The 23,342-nt window shown below is 40.5% G+C and overlaps 1 protein-coding gene across 4 annotated transcripts in view; it reads right to left on the bottom strand.

Annotated features, from left to right (window-relative positions):
- Positions 1-23,342, bottom strand: part of LOC139259907 (collagen alpha-2(V) chain-like) — a 516,763-nt gene that overhangs the window by 90,990 nt on the left and 402,431 nt on the right. For all 4 annotated transcript variants that reach the window (XM_070875841.1, XM_070875843.1, XM_070875842.1 and 1 more), the window contains 8 exons: positions 20,383-20,481; positions 20,244-20,288; positions 16,769-16,867; positions 12,504-12,557; positions 9,336-9,443; positions 8,697-8,750; positions 8,475-8,573; positions 6,702-6,755 (listed from right to left, as the gene is read on the bottom strand). In XM_070875841.1, the coding sequence (XP_070731942.1) occupies positions 6,702-6,755; positions 8,475-8,573; positions 8,697-8,750; positions 9,336-9,443; positions 12,504-12,557; positions 16,769-16,867; positions 20,244-20,288; positions 20,383-20,481 (612 nt within the window). The remainder of the gene's footprint in view (positions 1-6,701; positions 6,756-8,474; positions 8,574-8,696; positions 8,751-9,335; positions 9,444-12,503; positions 12,558-16,768; positions 16,868-20,243; positions 20,289-20,382; positions 20,482-23,342) is intronic.

Below are 23,342 nucleotides of genomic sequence, written 5' to 3' on the forward strand. Positions count from 1 at the left end.
CTAAAATAGCACAAAGGTGGCTTAATTACAAGAATAGTTATTGTTTGATCCCAATGAGATCCAGGACAAAGTGGCAAGTCGGAACCAAAATTGGCTCAGAGGCAGGAAGCAAAGGGTAATGGTTGATGGGTATTTTTGTAACTGGAAGGCTGTATCCAATGAGGTTCTGCAGGGCTCAGTGCTGGGTCCCTTGCTTTTTGTGGTATACATAAATGATTTGCACTTGAATGTTGGGAGTATGATTAAGAAATTTGCAAGTGACACTAAAATAGGCTGTGTGATTGATAATGAAGAAGAAAGCTGCAGATTGCAGGAGGATATCAATGTACTGGTCAGATGGGCAGAATTCAATCTGGATAAGTGTGAGGTAATGCATTTGGGGAGGTCTAACAAGACAAGGGAATAAACGTTAAATGGTACGACACTGAAAAGTGTAGAGGAAAAAAGGGACATGGAATGCAGGTCTACAGGTTGCTAAAGGTAGCAGGCCAGGGAGATAAGGTGGTAAAGAAGGCATATGTAACACTTGCCTTTATTAGTCGAGACATGGAAAACAAGAGCAAGGAGGTTATGATTGAACTATATAAAACACTGGTTAGGCCGCAGCTGGAGTACTGTGTGCAGTTCTGGTCAGCACATTATAGGCAAGATGTGATTGAACTGGAAAAGGTGCAGAGGAGATTTACAAGAATGTAGCCTGGACTGGAGAATTTTGGCTATCAGGAAAGATTGGAGATGCTGAGTCTATTTTCTTTGGAAGAGAGGAGGCTGGGGGGAGACCTGATAGAGGTGTATAAAATTATGAGGGGCTTGGATAGAGTGGATCGGAAGGACCTGTTTCCCGTGGCAGAGGGGTCACCAACCAGGGGACATAAATTTAAAGTAATTGGCGGGGGGGGGGTTAGAGGAGATATAAGGGGAAATTACTTCACCCAGAGGGTAGTGGGGGTCTGGAACTCACTGTGTGAAAGGGTGGTGGAGGCAGAAACCCTCACTACATTTAGAAAATATTTGGATGAGCACTTAAAGTGCCGTAACCTACAGGGCTGCGGACCAAGAGCTGGAAATTGGGATTAGGCTGGATCGCTCTTGGTCAGCCGGCGTGGACACGATGGACTGAAGTGACCTCCTTCCATGCTGCAATTTCTATATTCTATGATTTTATGAATGAAGATGAGTGTACACTACCCAAAAGAACAGTCTCAACCTTCAGTGAAAGAATCTTATAAACACTTGATGACCAATCCTGATATGGCAGATAATTATGAGTGGCAATAAATATTTTGAGGAAATCCAAAATAAAATCCATCTTTTCTAAAAGGCAGTTTCAATTTTAAGGATTCATAAGAACATAAGAAATTGGAGCAGGAGTAGGCCATTTGGCCCCTCAAGCCTGCTCCGCCATTCAATAAGATCATGGCTGATCTGATCCTGGACTCAGCTCCACTTCCCCGCCTGCTCCCCATAACCCTTGACTCCCTTATCATTCAAAAATCTGTTAATCACCACCTTAAATATATTCAAAGACCCAGTCTCCACAACTCTCTCGGGTAGAGAATGTCAAAGATTAATGACATTCTGAGAGAAGAAATGCCTCCTCATTTCTGTTTTAAATGGGCAACCCCTTATTCTGAAACTATGCCCCCTAGTTCTAGATTCCCCCATGAGGGGAAACATCCTCTCTGCATCTACACTGTCAAGCCCCCTCAGAATCTTATATGTTTCAATAAGATCACCTCTCATTATTCAAAACTCTAATGAGTATAGGCCCAATCTTTCTTCATATGACAACCCCTTCATCTCAGGAATCAACCTCGTGAACCTTCTCTGAACTGCTTCCAATGCAAGTATATGCTTCCTTAAATAAGGAGACCAAAATTTTACACAGTACTCCAGGTGTGGTATTACCACCACCCTGTACAGTTGTAGCAGGACTTCCCTACTTTTATACTCTATCCCTCTTGCAATAAAGGCCAATATTCCATTTGTCTTCCTGGTTACTTGCTGTACCTCCTTGCTCACCTTTTGCGTTTCATGTACAAGAACCCCCAGATCCATCTGTCCTACAGCATTTTGTAATCGCTCCCCATTTAAATAATAATTTGCATTTTTATTCTTCCTACCAAAGTGGATAACCTCACATTTTCCCACATTATAGTCCATCTGCCAAATATTTGCCCACTCACTGAGTCTATCTATATCCCTTTGTAGATTTTTTGTGTCCTCCTTATAACTTGCTTTCCTACCTATCTTTGTATCATCAGCAAATGTGGTTACATTACACTCGGTCCCTTCATCCAAGTCATTAATATAGATTGTAAATAGTTGAGAACCCAGCACCGATCCCTGTGGCACCCCACTAGTTACAGTTTGCCAACCTGAAAATGTCCCATTTTTCCCGACTCTCTTTTCTGTTAGCCAATCCTCTATCCATGCAAATAATTTACCCCTAACCCCGTAAGCTCTTATCTTGTGCAATAACCTTTTCTGTGGCACCTTATCAAATGCTTTTTGGAAATCCAAATACACATCATCAACTGTTTCCCCTTTATCCACTCTGCTTGCTACACCCTCAAAGAACTCCAGCAAATTTGTCAAAAATTATTTCCCTTTCATAAAACCATGCTGACTCTGCTTGACTGCATTATGATTTTCTAAATGTCCTGCTATTACTTCCTTAATGATGAACTCCAGCATTTTACCAATGACAGCTGTTCGGCTAACTTGTCTATAGTTTCCTGCTTTTTGTCTCCCTCCTTTCTTAAATAGGGGTGTTCCATTTGCGATTTTCCAGTCCGCTGGGACATCTCCAAAATTCAGGGAATTTGGTAGGTTCAATAGTTTACTGTCCTTTTCTGTTATATTAATGATTTTTTTTTCAAAATCTGCACATTTTCAGACTGACTCTAATCCATCTTGGCATAACCAGAACAGTGGTAAATATTCAGGGTTCCCACAGGAGAGGACCTTAATTTAGGTTCAAACTCTCATTTGGAGATATGCATGCTATTTGAAGCATAAATCTAAATGACCTTCAGTTGAAATGCTTGAACTATTGCAGAATTGTAAACAATACATTTTTAAAGCAAATATGCTACAAAGATGGGAGGAAAAGCAATGTGTGAGGAGGACACAAAACATCTGCAAAAGAACATAGACAGGCTAAGTGAGTGGGCAAAAATTTGGCAGATGGAGTATAATGTCGGAAAGTGTGAGGTCATGCACTTTGTCAGAAAAAATGAAAGAGCAAGTTATTATTTAAATGGAGAAAGATTGCAAAGTGCCGCAGTATAGCGGGACCTGGGGGTACTTGTGCATGAAACACAAAAGGATAGTATGCAGGTACAGCAAGTGATCAGGAAGGCCAATGGTATCTTGGTCTTTATTGCAAAGCGGATGGAGTATAAAAGCAGGGAAGTCTTGCTACAGTTATATAAGGTGTTGGTGAGGCCACACCTGGAATAGTTTTGGTTTCCATATTCATGAAAGATTATACTTGCTTTGGAGGCAGTTCAGAGAAGGTTCACTAGGTTGATTCCGGAGATGAGGGGATTGACTTATGAGGAAAAGTTGAGTAGGTTGGGCCTCTACTCATTGGAATTCAGAAGAATGAGAGGTGATCTTATCGAAATGTATAAGATTATGAGGAGGCTTGACAAGGTGGATGCAGAGAGGATGTTTCCACTGATGGGGGAGACTCGAACTAGAGGGCATGATCTTAGAATAAGGGGCCGCCCATTTAAAACTGAGATGAGAAATTTTTCTCTTAGAGGGTTGTAAATCTGTGGAATTCGCTGCCTCAGTGAGCTGTGGAAGCTGGGACATTGAATAAATTTAAGACAGAAATAGACAGTTTCTTAAACGATAAGGGGATATGGGGTTATGGGGAGTGGGCAGGGAAGTCGAGCTGAGTCCATGATCAGATCAACCATGATCTTATTGAATGGTGGAGCAGGCTCGAAGGGTCATATGGCCTACTCCTCTTCAATGACACACTTAACAATTACATTGCATCTATTTTGCTTTTCAAATTCAAAACTGAAGACAAGCAGTTTTAAACCCACAAGCATTAAGTTTTATAAACTTCATGAAGGGAAGAATGCCTCTGGTTGCATTGTGTTACAATATCATAAATACCTTCATGAATATTCCCTCTGGTCAGTATTTATATTGAAATCTAAAAATGCTTTTTTTGTTTGCACTTGCGAGAAGTAATAACCATTTCAGGGATGCATTTACAATGATGCTGTAGATAATGACCAAAGTAACTCTTCCCCCATTATTCTTTACTCTGGAGGCTTGTTTGGCAACGCAGAATGATTGTTATTTTTCTACTATATAAATAAAAGTTGTTGTTCATCATCATCATAGGCAGTCCCTCGGAATCGAGGAAGACTTGTTTCCACTCTTAGAATGAGTCCTCAGGTAGCTGAACAGTCCAATACGAGAACCACAGTCTCTGTCACAGGTGGGACAGACAGTCATTGATGGAAGGTGTGGGTGGGACTGGTTTGCCACACGTTCTTTCCGCTGCCTGTGCTTGTTTTCTGTATGCACTTGGCGATGAGACTCAAGGCGCTCAGCGCCCTCCCGGATGCATTTCCTCCACTTAGGGCGGTGTTTGTCCAGGGACTCCCAGGTGTCGGTGGGGATGTTGCACTTTATCAGGGAGGCTTTGAGGGTGTCCTTGTAACATTTCCTCTGTCCACCTTTGGCTCGTTTGCCATGAATGAGTTCCGAGTAGAGCGCTTGCTTTGGAAGTCTCGTGTCTGGTATGTGGTCAATGTGGTCTGCCCAGCAGAGCTGATCAAGTGTGGTCAGTGCTTCAATGCTGGGATGTTGGCCTGGATGAGGACACTAATGTTGGTGCATCTGTCCTCCCAGGGGATTTGTGGGATCTTGCGAAGGCATCGTTGATGGTATTTCTCCAGGGACTTGAGGTGTCTACTGTACATTGTCCATGTTGTCTGAGCCATACAGGAGGGTGGGTATTACTATAGCCCTGTAGATCATGAGCTTGGTGGTAGATTTGAGGGCCTGGTCTTAGAACACTCTTTTCCTCAGGCGGCCGAAGGCTGCGCTGGCACAGTGGAGGTGGTGTTGAATCTCCTCATCAATGTCTGCTTTTGTTGATAAAAGGCTCCCAAGGTATGGGAAATGGTCCACATTGTCCAGGGCTGCACCATGGATCTTGATGACTTGGGGGCAGTGCTGTGTGGCGAGGCTGGTGGAGGACCTTTGTCTTATGAATGTTTAGCGTAAGGCCATGCTTTCATACGCCTCAGAAAATACGTCGACTATATCCTGGAGTTCAGCCTCTGAATGTGCGCAGACGTAGGCGTCGTCGGCGTACTGTAGCTCGATGACAGAGGTTGGGGTGGTTTTGGACCTGGGCTGGAGACGGCGAAGGTTGAACAGCTTCCCACTGGTTCTTTAGTTTAATTCCACTCCAGTGGGGAGCTTGTTGACTGTGAGCTGGAGCATGGCAGTGAGGAAGATTGAGAAGAGGGTTGGGACGATGACGCGAGGATGTTGTTATATATGTATCGGCTAACAGTATTAAGCATTTGTACCTTGTAGTAATGCAGGTGGAAATAGCTATATATCCTACTCATTTTGGTCTTATTTAGTATACTTTATTGGAGCTTGGAACATAGTAATAGGAGCAGGCTATTCAGCCCATTGAGCCTTTTCCACCATTCAATTATTTCATGGCTGAACTGTATCTCAACTCCATTTACCCAACTTTGCAGTGTACTCGAAGTGCTTTTACTTAATAGTACACTGAAACTTCAGGTTCTAGTTCTAAAATAAGAGTTGTCTAAAAGTTTGATTATCAAAGCAGTAGGTACATAGAAAGTGTGTATTTTCAGTTTCCTCTAGGTACTGTTGGTTATTGAGAGGACTATCTCATTAAAGAATCTTTAACTGGGTCAAAGAGCACCCACCATAATACCAGGTAGTCTTTTCATAAGAAAGAAAGGAACAATACTGTGGTGTACTGACTATGCTATCTGAACATGAATGTGTATTCACTATGGAGCAGATGTTCACTGAACTGGAAACACTTATTATTCTAAAATTTTCACCTTTCTCTTTTTCCTTTCGATACTTATTGCAGAACCTACCCCATAGGGATGTCCTGGTTAAGCAGTAAGCATGAATGAATCTGAACCCCAAAATGCTGTTAATTTAGCAAGTTAGAAATTTTTAATTTTTTTCAGTTTTTATTGTATAATTTTCTTAATGTTGTTGAAATGTAATTTTTGTCAATTTAGTTAGCAATTGTAGAATCTAAAAACGCAAAACATTGTAAGGCACTGTACAGAAAGAAAAAACTTGCTTTTATACAATGCCTTATCAAACAATTGGTGAGATGAGATTTGTTCCTCAAGACTTGTCAAAAGTGCTTTACACCTAATTAATTACTTTTCATTGCACAGGTCACTGTTGTTACGTCGACAAACACAGCAGCAAATTGGTACTCAAGGTCCCACAAACCGTAAATATCTGTTCTTCATGGTACTTGTTGAGGGAGAAATGTTGGGCAGGACATTGGGACGAAATCTTCACTCAGGAAATATTACAGGCGAATATAACAGCATGTAATGAGACAAATAAAATAAAACAAAAATAAAACCTGATGATATTCTATTTGATCACCATTCCTTTTGAAATTATATTCCAATTTGAATACACACCGTAGCTCCAGGTTTGCCTTCTGCACCCGTGACTCCCGAGTTTCCTGTGAGACCCTAGAATTTTAATGAAAACTTATTACATCAGTTTATTGGTTAAAGTTTACTATTAAAATACTCACAGAAAACAATGTAACAAGATGCAGCTGAATCCTGTAAATGTGTAACTCGTTTGGCAATAAAAGCCATTGCTTCGAGTCCAAAAATAACAATAGCGCAGAATGTCATTATTATAAAGTTTTCTCTCTGGTTTCAGTGACTGCACCATTGCGAGGTGGTTAATAAAACTCATTACTTAATAAAACGAACAGGCAAAAGTTAATTTTCAAATTCTCAGAAGTTCCTAATAATAAAGACTTGGCACTATACTGTATCAGCATTCATTTGTTCTTATCCATCTGATTTTCTGTGCTGTTGCTTTGAATTCCTTTCTTTAATCAATTTTGACCTATATACAGTGCAGTTGTAGCTCGCTAAGTGAAAGCCACTGAACAGGCTGAAAGAAACTTACAGGACCTGCCTCCAAGCAATAGTTATTTGAACATATTTTGAACATATGACTTTGCTTCTAGCCCAGTGTTTAAAAATCTCCAAGTATTAGCTCGCCCCAGTAATATCACAAATATTAAACTGCATTTTCGCAGATATTCAGGTGCCAAATTTGCCCCTTTCTATAAGAGCCGTGGCCGCCTAAAAGCGGCGGCCACAGATCGGTAAAATTGCCCTCGTGGATTTTCCCAGCGGAGAATGTCACCGTTCCGTCCATGGTGCCGCCCCGTCGACCCATTACTGACTGGCGGTGATCCCATTTCTGCCCCGCGGGAAATTGCCCCACGGAAGCGGATTGGCCGCCGGTCGGTGCCACTGACAGCTTTTCCCAGCGGGAACATTCATGTGGCTTAGAGGCGCGTCCGCCCTTGGCCGCATTTTATTTTAGTTGTCGGACAACTGCCAAGTCGGCCTGACAAGGGCAGCCACAGGTTCAGGCCGCTGGCCCATGCTGAAAACCTCCCTGGTGGCCCAGTGTTTGCCACTGAAGTGGTTGCAGAGATCTGAGGGGGAGGGACATTGTGACGCGTCAGTGTGAAGCACATCCACATCGTGCTGACATCATCAGTGCGGCGCTGATGACCGGAGCGACGGTCGCTCTGACCCACTCACACTTCCACCCCGATGCTGACACCACTTCTGCCCCGCTCCAAAAAAAATCCAAAGACCTAAATTTCTCTGGATTGTCATGGGGCGGGCAAAATCCTTACACATCGGTTGGTGTTCCCCATTTCGGGCGAATTTAGTCATAAAGAAGATGTATAATAAAGACAGTTGTCAGAAGAAAATGAATTGTATCAATGATTCTCAAACCTCCGCAAACATGTGTTTGAATGCTATGTCATAGAGTACCAAGAAAAATACAAAACACAAGACAAATAAAAAAATAAATGCCAGGAGGTTGAACTGTAATTTTAAACAAAACAAACAGACTTACATTTTCAATTCTTGTGTTAATATCAATCTAGTGAATTTACAATAGAATAATGAAGGATGAGTGAAATGATTCCAGCAGATTTACAAACCAATCCAAAATTTGCATTTCATATTTTGTAATTTTCATGATTTACATCTCTACTATTGGATTGGCCTTTGATAAGCTGGGTATATAACCCAAGTTACCAGCCATTAGTTTGAGTAAATGCTGCACATTTCCCTACGATTACTGGTAATGTGACTGAGGCACCAACATACTGTTACTAGTCAAATCCTAGTAAATGTTCTTACCCTTGCTCCTGGGAGACCACGATCACCAAGGCGGCCAGGGTCACCTAGCGATCCCTTTGGACCTGAAGGACCCGTTATACCACGCTGTCCTTGAGCACCCTGATGACATAAAATGCATATTCTTCATTAATGTTGATTGGAGGTCCTTTTTAAGAGTTTTCAAAATACATACCAGCTTTCTTATAAACCTTTAATTGTTTAGTGTTGAAAATATCTACTTACTTTTGGACCAGGTAGCCCATCTTGTCCTGGGAAACCACGATTACCGGGGGAACCCTAATTACAACAAAAATATATATTCTAAATGTAAATGTCCAAAGCATAAAATAAATTATGTCATTACCCTGCTAATTTTCACACAAGCTCAGATCCATAGGCACTAGCTGCTCTTTGGTAACATGTCAAGCAGCTATTCATTGGCAAACATGGATAATGTGTGACTTTGTACAAACTTTTCAGTTTTGGGGAGCATCACAGTTGATCCTGATTCTGTCCTCAGCAATGCCCACAAGTGCATTTTCCAGTGGGCACTGATAACAATCTGGAGAAGGAATCCCAGCTGATTTTCATTGTTGCCTAACTCAGGGCCACAAAGGCCAAATGCAGCATCTCTACTGCGATCCCTCTGAGATAACTATGTGAAACACATTGCTTGCTTCCGTTATGCTGTCTACTAATTGTTGATATGCCGCCTTAAGAACCATTTCTTTCAATACTATACAATAAAAATACACGTTGAAAAGTTACAACCAAGTTAGATTATAATTATTTTTAACATCTGTTCAAACTGGAATTTTTAACAATTACTAAGATTTTACAGTCACATTTTGATTGTAAATGTAATTCACATCATGTTCTTACTCTTTCTCCGACTGAACCAACAACACCAATGGAGCCAGGGTCACCACGGAGTCCTCTCTTGCCTTCTTCACCCATTGGACCAAAAGCTCCCTGTGGACCAGGTGGACCCTAAATGAATCAAAGAAGAACAATAGATAAGATGTGTAATATGATTACCTGCAACTGAACAAACCTGAACAAGCACACACCATTTCTTTTGAATCTTTCTAAACAAAGTAATAATTCACATTTCACAGACCGTGTACTGCTTTTGAAGTGTATTCATATGTTATTCGATTTGGGAAAATGCTTTGAAGTCTTATTATTTCTTAGGATATTGAAGTGATTTAAAATGAGTAATTGAAAAGAACATCCCAGACTGGTGAAATGGGCAACATCCCAGACTGGTGAAATGGGCAGACACATGGCAGATTAAATTTAATGCAGAGAAGTGCGAAGTGATGTATTTTGGAAGGAAAAATTACGAGGGGCAGTATTAACTAAATGGTGCAATTATAAAGGGAGTGCAAGAACAGAGAGAACTGGGGGTGTATGTACACAAATCTTTGAATGTGGCAGAACAAGTTGACAAAGCTATTAAAACACAATGCAGGATCCTTGGCTTTATAAATAAAGCCATAAAGTAAAAAAGCAAGAATGAATCTCTATAAATCACCAGTTAGACTTCAGCTACAGCATTTTGTCCAAGTATGGGCACCACATTGCAGAAAGGACATCAAGGCCTTGGAGGGAGGAGATTTACTAAAATGATACCAGAGATGAGGGGTTTCAGTTATGTGAAGAGACTAGAGAAGTTGGGATTGTGCTCCTTAGAGCATAGAAGGTTAGGGGTTGATTTAATAGAAGTGTTTGTTTTGTTACAGTAGATAGGGAGACATTGTTTCCACTGGCAGGAGGGTTGGTAACCAGAGGACACAGACACAGATTTTTTTTACTCACTGAGTTTTTGTGATCTGGAATGCACTGCCTGAAAGGGTGGTGGAAGCAGATTCAATAGTCGCTTTCAAAAGGGAAATGGAACTCTACCTAAAAAGGGAAAATTTGCAGGGCTATGATAGTTCTTTCTGAGAGTCAGCACAGGCATGATGAGCAAAATAGCCTCCTTCTGTGCTCTATGATTCTCTCCAAAACCTTGCATCTTTCTTTGCTTTAAATATTTATGCAATTTCTCCTCAAATGAAGCAATAATCTCTGTGTCAACCACTCGTTTTAGCAAAGCATTCCATACTTCAACAATCCACTCCAAATGAAATTTTTCCCAACCTCTCTTCTCGCTCTCTTAATCCCAATTTTAAATTGACAAAATGAACAGAAAAAGACTGTTTCCAGTGGCTAAGGGGTCTATAACAATGGGACATAGATATAAGATTAAATGTAAGGGTTTTAGAACAGATTCCAGGAGAAGTATTTTTTAATCAACAGATTGTGATACCGTGGAATGCAATACCAGAGTTAGTGAATGAAAGAAAAGAAAAGAAAAGAAAAGAAAAGAAAAGAAAAGAAAAGAAAAGAAAAGAAAAGAAAAGAAAAGAAAAGAAAAGAAAAGAAAAGAAAAGAAAAGAAAAGAAAAGAAAAGAAAGAAAGAAAGAAAGAAAGAAAGAAAGAAAGAAAGAAAGAAAGAAAGAAAGAAAGAAAGAAAGAAAGAAAGAAAGAAAGAAAGAAAGAAAGAAAGAAAGAAAGAAAGAAAGAAAGAAAGAAAGAAAGAAAGAAAGAAAGAAAGAAAGAAAGAAAGAAAGAAAGAAAGAAAGAAAGAAAGAAAGAAAGAAAGAAAGAAAGAAAGAAAGAAAGAAAGAAAGAAAGAAAGAAAGAAAGAAAGAAAGAAAGAAAGAAAGAAAGAAAGAAAGAAAGAAAGAAAGAAAGAAAGAAAGAAAGAAAGAAAGAAAGAAAGAAAGAAAGAAAGAAAGAAAGAAAGAAAGAAAGAAAGAAAGAAAGAAAGAAAGAAAGAAAGAAAGAAAGAAAGAAAGAAAAAGACAGATTTGCCTTTCATGACCACAGATGTCTCAAAGTGTTTTACAGCCAATGAAATATTTCTGGAATGTAGTCACTGTTGTAATGTGGGAAACACAGCAGCCAACTTGCGCACAGCAAACTTCCACAAACAGCAATCTGATAATGATCAGATAATCTGTTTTTTTGTTATGTTAATTCAGGGATAAATATTGGCCAGGACACCAGGCCAATAACTTCCCTGCTCTTCTTCAAAATCGTGCCAAGGGATCTTTTACGTCCACTTGAGAGCAGACGGGGTCTCGGTTTAATGTCTCATCCGAAAGACGGCACCTCTAACAGTGCAGCACTTCCTCAGCACTGCACAACTTGATTTATATGCTCAAGTTCCTGGAGTGGAACTTGAACCCATCACCTTCTGACTCCTACTAAGCCATGAAGCAAGTCAACATTTAACAATAGGTTTGATAGGAAGGTGGAATAAAGTGATGTGGGAACAGAGAAAACATGTGGGATTAGGACTACTGCTTATGTGAAGGATGAACACCAACATGGACTGGTTGGGCCAAATGACCTGTTGTAATTTCTATGTAGTACAAAAATATAACACAAGTTTGTTGGCAGCATCTTTCATTTACTTATTTTTTCTTCTCAGTTCCAAATCCTTTTGGTGTCCCTGATAATCCTGGTGGTAAAGATCACATTGATCCCCAGGTCAATCAGGCACTGATAGTGTTCCTGGCTCTAAAGGTCTACCAGCAAAACTTGTTGTGAAGGATGATATTACTCTTTTGTACTAATGATGATAGAATACCATTCCATCCACACCTTTTCCTCTCCTGAAACTGTTACAACCAGGAATATCTAGTTCCCGGTCGTGTCCATATTTAAGCCAAATCTCCATTAGAGCAATGATATCACATCCCACCATAATTAATTAATGCTTCTCGCTCTCCAATTTTGTTGTGAATAATTTGTGCATTCAGATACAAAGTTCTCAATCCTGACTCCATTTTTGAAATGTAGATCAGATAACAATAGGTTTCACAGGTGGCTGAAGGAAAGGGGAATAAAGAGATGTGAATAAAATATTAAAAACTGTTCTTCCTCATTTTCTCACTTATTTTTTTAATATCCCTTGCCCCTTCTACAACAAAAACGCTAAGCACTAAAGCCGATATTTTTTGTTATTGTTTTATATTGAAAGACAGTGGAACTTACTGGCTCGCCCTTAGATCCGCTTTCTCCCTTGTAGCCTAATTGGCCTGGTTCTCCCTGGAAGAAAAAAACAATATTACAATCATATACCAAGCTGTCATTAGAAACAATTAGTCGCTAACTGGATTTCACAAATCATTTCTTCATTAATGATGTGATCTTGAATTAATGAATTACAAACATTATCATAAAAGCATATTTATGGTTTTGAAATTATGAAGGGTTTTGCTAAAAGTAAATAGGTAAAAATTGTTTCTGTTGGTTGGTGAGTCAGCAACTAGAGAGCAAAACTTTAAGAACTTTAAGAACATCACCAAAAATAATGAAGGAGAATTGTTATTTAAGACTAATATTTTTTAGGACATGGTAGACCTAGTCAGAAACAGTTGTGGAGCAAAATAGATAAATATTTGAAAAGGAATGGGACAGGACAAGCAAATGAGATTAGTGATTAGCTCTTTCAGAGAGTCAACACAAGCATGATGGGGCAAAAGGTCTCCTTCTATGCTGTAAGATTCTGTGATTCTTTAGTGCAGCAGGGCATCAAACAGCAGTGGAGTATCAAAGCAAAGCTTCAGGGATGGGAAGCTCAGTCTATGCTTAGTTTCCAATCAGAGCTGAGCGAAAAGCTAATGGAGGAATTGTTACTGAGATACAATTGTGTACTCGCAGTATCAATGAAAGAGAGCATTGACAGAAGTTTGCAAGGATGGTACATTGCCTGTCAGCTGTTGAGTTATGAGATAGTTAAGACCTTAGTGAAATAGGGTTAAAGTTGAATAAGGGTAAGTCACCTTTATTTAAATGTCACTAAGGGGGAGAAATTCGGGGCATTTGCAAATCCCGTTAGTACAGCATTTGCACCTCCCGGAGGCGCTAATTGGGCGCAAATGACTTTTCGCATGGACGAAGCGCCGCTAACGACTCTCGCGAAATTCTGATATTCGATCTCTTCCACCCCGCTAGCACCCCACAGAGCAAATGCAGCATGATATTTTGCGCTCCACTTGCTCTCGGGTGCAGTAACCCGAATATAGGCCACGGGTGGGACTTTGCCGCCTGGTACAGAAACACCTACCTCGCAGATGTTGCCGTCCCTAAACGGGGCAGCAATTTCGCCTCCTATATTTTTAATAGAGTATCAAGCTATCTACAAGGTCCTGCTTTAGGACAACAAAAAGGAAGCTATCAAATTCAACTTGTCAGGAGTTTTAAAAGCAAATTTTCATTTATTGAACTTCCTACATGTGCAGTAAGAAATAGTTTACATCTGCCACAGACATCATTTTATTCTACGTTGCCTAGGTGCAGTAAAGACTTGACTGGGACAGTCAGCATGAAAGGAACAATTTTCTATTTCTCTTTTGTGCTCTATATTATTTGTTTAGTTTTTAAAGCCATTTTCACTCATGGTTTTGCTAAGATGTTAAATTTGTAAAGAAACAGTTTAATAAACAAAAACAAGTTGAAATGCCGGCAGGAAATATTTGACATGAACCTATAAAAATGGATTTTACTTCAATCCTATTGGTGATCGGTCACCAAGGAAACCCCAGAAAGTTTGTCAGTTGACAATTCTGTATTAACAATTTAAACCAATATTGGGATAGAATTTCCGCTTTGGGCACAATCGGCAAGTGTTTTTTTTCCTCAAATTTCCGCTCAAACTATTTGCATATCGCTGCACGTAAATTCTACCATGAAGCAGTGTAATCTGGCAGCATTTTGGAATGTAATTTTTTTTCTTAAATTTGCTTCAAAAATATTCCTTGCTATATGTAAAAGTGGTAGCTTGCTACAGTTTTATTAATACAGCTGAAAATGGGTTTATAAGCAAAAGCTTTTTTAATCAGTGTCTAGTCCACCACCTGTGAGTCATCATCATCATAGGCAGTCCCTCGAAATCGAGGAAGACTTGCTTCCACTCTAAAAATGCAGTCCAATATGGAAATTACAGTCTCTGCAACAGGTGCGGCAGACAGTGGTTGAAGGAAAGGGTGGGTGAGGAGTCTGGTTTGTCGCACGCTCCTTCCGCTTTCTGCGCTTAATTTCTGCATGCTCTCGGCGACGAGACTCGAGGTGTTCAGCGCCCTTCCGGATGCTCTTCCTCCACTTTGGGCGGTCTTGGGCTAGGGATTCCCAGGTGCTGGTGGGGATGTTACACTTTATCAAGGAGGCTTTGAGGGTGGCCTTGAAACGTTTTCTCTGCACACCTGGGACTCACTTGCCATGAAGGAGTTCCGAGTAGAGCACTTGCTTTGGGAGTCTTGTGTCTGGCATGCGAACAATGTGGCCTGCCCAGCGGAGCTGATCAAGTGTGGTCAGTGCTTCAATGCTGGGGATGTTGGCCTGGTCAAGGATGTTAATGCTGGTGCGTCTGTCCTCCAAGGGGATTTGTAGGATCTTGCAGGGACATCATTGGTGGTATTTCTCCAGCGACTTGAGGTGTCTACTATACATGGTCCATGTCTCTGAGCCATACAGGAGGATGGGTATTACTACAGCCTTGTAGACCATGAGCTTGGTGGCAAATTTGAGGGCCTAGTCTTCAAACACTTTTTTCCTCAGGCGGCCAAAGGCTGTACTGGCGCATTGGAGGCGGTGTTGGATCTCGTCGTCAATGTCTGCTCTTGTTGATAAGAGGCTCCTGAGGTATGGAAAATGGTCCACATTGTCCAGGGCCGCACCGTGGATCTTGATGACTAAGGGGCAGTGCTGTGTGGCGAGGACAGGCTAGTGGAGGACCTTTGTCTTATGAATGTTTAGTGTAAGGCCCATTCTTTCGTACGCCTCAGCAAATACATCGACTATGTCCTGGAGTTCAGACTCTGTATGTGCGCAGACGCAGGCGTTGTCCGCGTACTGTAGCTCGATGACAGAGGTCGGGGTTGTCTTGGGCCTGGCCTGGAGACGACGAAGGTTGAACAGGTTCCCACTGGTTCTGTAGTTTAGTTCCACTCCAATGGGGAGCTTGTCAACTGTGAGGTGGAGCATGGCAGCAAGGAAGATTGAGAAGAGGTTTGGGCATCATCGTACCAATGCTCTTCTCGATCTTCCTTGCTGCAATGCTCCATCCCACTATCAACCTGTAAGTAACCCGATTTTAAATAACTGAAAATTACTTTAAAAACTATAGAGAACCATTTTCTAGTTATATTGGTACATTAGTCAGTTTCTGAGTAAATTCAAAAAATATATATATTTAGAAGCTTTTTAAAGGTGCCAATTAGTGTCCTTGCACCAAAAGAACCAGTTTAATTTTGAGAGCCTCCTCTCAGCCCTGCAAACGGGCGTAATTAGCGAAAACTCACCATGGTGATTAATTCGACCTGGGAAGTGGCCAGTTTTGTGGACGGGGCCAGTTTCTTGCACGATGTTTTTTTAAACCAGTGCAATAGATTGCGGAAACTTGATTCACACTGAATGTGACTTGCGCTTGAAATTATTCAATCTTTTCACTGGTTTGGCCGATTTAGGGTGAATTGCACCGAAAAAACAGCAAAACTTAACAGAAACTCCAGGCTAATGAATTTGGTACTTCATCTGTGACTTTTATACAAGCAGCTAGGAAAACAGTGTTAACTATGGGACATAATGCACACCCCAGGTTTTCAGATTATAATTCCTATTTGAACAAGGTATGATATACATATTGGGTTTGATTGCGTCTTATTTGTCATATTTGATTGCATGTGTATATATATATATATATATACTTTACAGTGTATAAAGATCTTAATTATTAATCCAAATATCTCATTAGAGGTTCTGTATTTCTGGGTGAACCTAGTGCATTCCTAATTTGTTCATAAAACCTCAGAGGTAACATTTTGTATCTTCAAAGCAAATAAAGAAGGGGCTTACTACTTCTAACCACCATCTCTTTTTATGGGTGGCTTAGTCAGACCTTCTTTGCAGAAATCCCAAGGTAATCTGATGGTGAACCTTCAAGAAGGGAATGATTTTATATTTATGTGTGATCATCATGCTGCAGTTTATTGTCAGTTAATGTAGTACTATTAATGTAGTACTATTAATGTAGTACTATTAATCATGTTGGTCTATGCAAGAAACACGACTATACACAGAATGCAGGGATTAGTTTGCCTCTTATATAGCATGAATGGGTACAAAATAAAGAGGAAACATCACCAATTGTATTTTACATATTAATGTTCTTTACTTCATTTTTTCCCACGAGAAAAAGCAGGTAATAACAAAATTATATCATATCTGTTTATTATTATTTGAATAAATAAATCTCTTACCCTTTGACCTTTGATCCCAGGAGGTCCAGTGTTCCCTTGTGGGCCAGTCGATCCAGGGGGGCCTGGAAACCCAGCAGCACCACTAGTGCCTGGTGAACCCTGTATAATGGACAGAAGCACATTAAGAATATTAGAACATAAGAAATAGGAGCAGGAGTAGGCCATACCGCCCCTCGAGCCTGCTCTGTCATTTAATACGATCATGGCTGATCTGATCATGGACTCAGCTCCACTTCGCTGCCCGCTCTCCATAACCCCTTAATCCCTTATTGGTTAAGAATCTGTCTAGCTCGGTCTTAAATTTATTCAATGTCCCGGCTTCCACAGCGCTCTGAGGCAGCGAATTCCACAGATTTACAACCCTTTGAGAGAAGAAATTCCTCCTCATCTCAGGTTTAAATGGGTGGCCCCTTATTCTAAGATCATGCCCCCTACTTCTAGTTTCCCCTATCAGTGGAAACATCCTCTCTGCATCCACCTTGTCAAGCCCCCTCATAATCTTATACATTTCGATTAGATCACCTCTCATTCTTCTGAATTCCAATGAGTAGAGGCCCAACCTTCTCAACCTTTCCTCATATGTCAACCCCCTCATCTCCGGAATCAACCTAGTGAACTTTCTCTGAACTGCCTCCAAAGCAAGTATATCCTTTCCTAAATATGGAAACCAAAACTGTATGCAGTATTCCAGGTGTGGCCTCACCAACACCCTATATAACTTTAGCAAGACTTCCCTGCTTTTATACTCCATCTCCTTTGCAATAAAGGCCAAGATTCCATTGGCCTTCCTGATCACTTGCTGTACCTGCATACTCCTTTTGTGTTTCATGCACAAGTACCTCCAGGTCCCGCTGTACTGCAGCACTTTGCAATCTTTCTCCATTTAAATAATAACTTGCTCTTTGATTTTTTCTGCCAAAGTGCATGACCTCACACTTTCCAACATTATACTCCATCTGCCAAATTTTTGCCCACTCACTTAGCCTGTCTATGTCCTTTTGCAGATTTTTTGTGTCCTCCTCACACATTGCTTTTCCTCCCATCTTTGTATCGTCAGCAAACTTGGCTACATTACACTTGGTCCCTTCTTCAAATCGTTAATATAGATTATAAATTGCCAACCAGAGAATGAACCATTTATCCTGACTCTCTTTTCTGTTAGTTAGCCAATCCTCTGTCCATGCTAATATATTAATTGCTAGTGTAATGACTCGTCTCATTTTAAGACACATTCCGGTAGATTTTTAACTTTTAGTACGTCGACCAGCGGAGAAGGGCGGCTACGCATTCTGATAGCGAAGCGGCGCTACAATTTCGGGGCCTGGGGCTCATTTGAATTCGACCAGCGAGCTGCAGGCACTAAACAGTTGTATTTTGATCGCCTGAGGTGGTGGGGGAGGGGGATTGGAGAGGAATTTTTCACAGTATTTTTCTCCTTATTGAGCTTGAGTTGTTCTTTGCTTTTCTTCGCTCTCCCAGGAGATTAGATGGCTGTGGAGGGGTAGGAAGTACCTGGTCATGATGCTCCAACCATCATGAGTGTTGGGCAGGCTTGATGGACCAGCTGGTCTTTTCCTGCCCGTCATTTTTGTAAATGTATGGGTTAAAAGTTCTTTTTTGATAAGCATAAAGAGCTATCGAGGAAAGCTTTCTCCTGCTGAGATGGAGATGCATCCAACATTGGCCTGGCCCATACTCTCAGTAGAGCAGAGATCTAATTAGACAGAAGTTGATTAGACATTAATTACTGTATACATTTCCTTTTATATTGAAAGCTACTTGTAAATCCCCAGGTCTTCTATTTGGCAGGATGGTTGATTATCAATATGATAACTGGCTTTCTTTTCTTACACTTAAATAAAAGTATTGTTCGTTTGTAAGTTGTTGCATGTATTTGGTATGTAAGCCAATCAAGTGCATTTTGAAGTGTGACAGATATGCGAAGAATGCCCCAAGGGGATTTAAAAGCATGAACAAGGATTTTAAAGCTGATGCGCTAAGGAATGGGGAGACAACTGAGGCCAGCGAGGATGGAATGGTAGTAAGTTTCCAGGCTTGGCAGTTTCTTTTACAGCCACGTTAAAATCAAAACTTTCCATATGAGGAATCAGAGGTATCCCCAAAAACTCTTGTTGCAATGCTACTGAGCCTTTGGGCTGTTCTACTGAAATGCGTTCACACTTTCAGTATTGTAGAAACACCCCTGCCCCAGAAAGTTAAAAAGAAAACAAGATTATTGGGATAATTACCGAATTTGCAGCATTTTCTGATTGGGGTCAGAATGTAGAAAATCTGACACTATGAATTTTGTCCCAATTCAGAAATAGGCTGGCCATGTATTATTAGAAAATGTCATTGCACATACATAGAGGACAATTGTGCTGCTTTGTCCATTTTACATTCTTATGATTCCAATTTGATAATCACATCAAAGGTTTTGTGGGCTTGATTACTGATGGTCTGAAGTGAGGGGTTGGGAGCAGGAGGTCGATACCTATTGTTTCTTAAAAAATTGCATTCACTGTCTGAATATGATTACAAGAGTGCTGCAGGGGGAAGGAGACATTTATATTTGAAGTCCCCAGCAGTTTAGTGGTACGGAGGGAAGGAAGAAGTTCTGCATCCAGTTCTCTAGATTTCTGTCTGCCTGTTTCATAATCATAAACATATTTTGGAATCAACCATCCAGATTTCAGATGGCTCAATTCCTGGATTGTTTCAAAAGTTTGTCTTAAAGGACTCTATGGGCATTATTCACATCAGGTTTGAAACAAAATAATTCCAGAGCGCTATCCGTGTGGTGCACACAACTAGGTCACAATTTGCATGTGAATGTTTAGTTTAACATGGGCGGAATTATCTCAATGGGGAATTTAGAATTTATTCTGTTGAATAAAATAAAAGGATCTCCTACACTCCCTTAAACAGAATTGTTTGTACTGAAATATTCCGATCAGATCACTGATCAAAGTGCATCGGAAGAAAGGGGCAGAGGGAAGAGACTGAGAAAAGCAAAATTCTTCATGTTGGAAACGTGGGCCTCTACCAGATCTATTTATCATTAACTACAAAGAATTTACAAACAGGTAGGAAAGTGTTTAAATAGTGCCTTACAAGTTATTTAAATGTCTCTATGGGATTCATACAATTAATTACATTTGGAATGCAGTGATTGTTTTGTAAGCAAACGTGGCAGCCATTCTACAAAAGAACATAAGAATAGGAGCAGGAATAGGCATTTAACCCCGCGAGCCTGCTCCGAGAAGGGAAACATAGAACTAAAAATAGATGACATTAAGTGACAGAAAAATAATTAAAATAGAGGAAAGAAATTGTTTAAAAAAACATGGTAAGGCTCACATATTTTTACTTAATTTAATTATTAATCAGCTTCTTCAATTTTTCATGGATGAAGTTGAGCTTCATAACCTAGGTTCATAAGTGGCAAATTAGAATAATTTATAAGAAAACATACCAATGGGCCTTTAGCACCATAACCTCCATCTATACCAGGTGGCCCCTACAAATAAAGAAAAGGTAGATTAAGCATTTATACGGTAGAATGTTCATAGTAAATCAAGTTCTTTAATGTTAATATGTTTTTCAGGACTTACGGTGTTGCCCATAGGTCCAGTTGTTCCCTGACGGCCTGGTCCACCCCGTTGTCCCTGGGGTCCTTCAGGCCCACGAACACCTGTTGGTCCAGCTTCACCCTAAGAACAAATGAAGAAAAAAGAATTGAAAATGAGTACATGTTCTCAGTCTTGTTATAACCACGCTGGTATCAAAATATTTAGAGGCATACAAAGATGAATTAATATTCTTTCAGTATTGTGAAAGAAAGAAAAGAAAAGAAAAGAAAAGAAAAGAAAAGAAAAGAAAAGAAAAGAAAAGAAAAGAAAAAAAGAAAGAAAGAAAGAAAGAAAGAAAGAAAGAAAGAAAGAAAGAAAGAAAGACTTGGATTTAGAATGTGTCTTTCACGACCACCTGATGTCTCAAAGTGCTTTACAGCCAATGGAGTTCTTTTGAATTGTAGTCACTGTTGTAATGTAGGACACATGACTATCAATTTGTGCACAGCAAGCTCCCACAAACAGCAATGTGATAATGATCAGATAATCTGTTTTTTGTTATGTTGCTTGAGGAATAAAAAATATTGGTCAGGACACCAGGGATAACCTCCCTGCTCTTCTTCAAAATAATGCCATGGGATCTTTTATGTCCACTTGAGAGCAGATAGTACCTCGGTTTAACATCTCATCTGAAAGACAGCATCTTTAACAGTGCAGCACTCCATTGGACAGGAGTGATAGCCTGGAATTTTGTGTTCAAGTCCTAGGAATGGGACTTGAACCCACAACCTTCTAATTCAGAGGTGAGAGTGCTACCCACTGAGCCATGGCTGACATTGCAATTGATAACATATAGTTAACAAACATAGTCAATTTTAAATCCCAGTGAGAACTGTGACAGATCAGACATGCTGGCAAACATAGCAAATTCACTGCAGCTGACTTACCAATATGTGTTACTAAGACAGTCAAGCACTGATTAAACTAATAACTGTCTAGTTAGGTCTTTCAACAGAGTATGCTTCACAGCTAGCAAGGTTGTAGTTGTGTTAGATTAGCCCATGGATGTGTGCTTTTAGTCCCCATTTTAACTCTGTGGTGTGTGGGGGCTGGGCTGAATGGGAAGTGCCCATCGTGGCGCTGGCATTAGCCCGAGCCATTTTAACTCCTGGTCCTCATTATCATACTCCAGCGAGGACTCACGCCCTATCCGGCGGTAATGAGGAGGTGGCCAGTGGGTGGGAGCAGGCTGTTGTACAGCAGGAAGACACTGAGGACCCAAGAGAATGGTGGCCAGCATAAGGTAAGTAGTGAGGAGAGGGGGGGTCCAGAGGCGATCATGGTTAGGGGTAAGGCAGGGAAGCCCAAGCCAATGAAGGCCAAAGAATTCCTCTTATGGCCCAGATAGCGCACTCCAGATCCTTTTGGCCAACAAGGAGACCTTAAAAATATTATAAATATAACTTACCTGGGCCTCTTCTGAAGTTTATCTTGCGTCCGGCCAGGTTTCATTGCTGGGTCCGGCATGCGGTGTCTCTGCCGTGCTCAGCAGTTAAAATCACGTCGGGGTCTCAATTACATCATCTGACCCCCGACATGTAATGAGGCGTCCCGCCCCCATCTGCCTCTGTCACCGGACCTGATGTTGCTTGAAACTCAGAAATTAAAATGGCAGTGAATGCCAATGCAGCGGGAAGGGTCTGACCATCACTTTAATTACCCGTATGCCCCATTCTGCCAGTAGGGCAGCGTTAAAATTGGGGCTACGTGTGTTTGAAATGTAGGATAGCTCTCTTGTGTACCTTGCAGTGGTATTGCAAGGAAAGTTTCACTTTTTTTTATATACAAGTCAAATATAATTGAACTCTTTCCCTTTAAGCCCATTTGTGACAATAAATATGGATGTAATTACACTGCCATTTGATGCAAAACTGTAATAAAGCCAAGCAGTATGAAAGCCGTTTAGATAGACTATTCTGTGCTCCTTAGGCTCCTGACCATGTGGAATATAGTGAAAACAGGTTTAAAAAGTGCCGAGGGGGTTGGTTGGGCCTCTTTTACACTTTATAAACTGCCATGGTTTTCTAATCTCACAAAACATTAAAAATTACCAGATGAGAAGCAGAGCACATACATGCAACAATCTCTCCTGTCAAGCAGAATATAATTCAAACCTCACTCATTAACATAACCTCCAATTATATAGTGTGACATCAGGAACTTATTTATTTTCATTTTAATGAACTAAGCATGTACACTTTCTGGGACTGAATTTCACATTTCAAATATTCAGGTAAAATTCCCTATGTTCAAGTTGTTGGTTGTGCAGATGTCACAGGTGTTATCAGGAGGGGTTGAAATGTCTCCATGTGCTACTGTTCAATGTGTTTGTGCCAAATTCTGTATGAGCTCTTTTTAAAAAAGTAATGAACTTGCTTAAAATATCTTTAGTAGGTGTTGGGCAATGAGACTGTTGGCACCACTGTGTTTCAGTAAAATATTCCAGTTGCCATGACAAATATGTCAACATCATTGGCAAAGGAAGACGTGATCTTGAGCAGTAGCCTGGGGATGATAGCTATCATCTCACAAAGGGAAGCCAGGGCACAGAAATCGATTAGAACATAGCCAGTATTTCAGAAGGTATTACCATCTGGATCGATAAGTTTAAACCATTTCTATTTTCTGTGTAAGTAATTGGCCTTCATTTGGTCATTGGTTCTGATTATTTGTATTTCGGCCTAAAAAACAAAATATAGTCAACGAGTCAACACCTATTTCCTCAATATTGTGATATCCTGAGTCAAACCAAACTAGAATTTGTGGACTCTAAGCCTTCATGAAAGGCATAAACAACCTTGCCAACTAATTCAAGCTGGTACATGCCACCTCCTAATGTGATCATGTCTGCAATGCTTTTGATTAATTTTTCCCATTGTCTGAGTGCCAAAGCTAACTTTACAGATCTTTGCAGCGTTGAATGTTAAAGGTACAATATAGGT

This window comes from Pristiophorus japonicus, chromosome 3, assembly GCF_044704955.1.
Source record: "Pristiophorus japonicus isolate sPriJap1 chromosome 3, sPriJap1.hap1, whole genome shotgun sequence".
Lineage (NCBI taxonomy): Eukaryota > Metazoa > Chordata > Chondrichthyes > Pristiophoridae > Pristiophorus > Pristiophorus japonicus.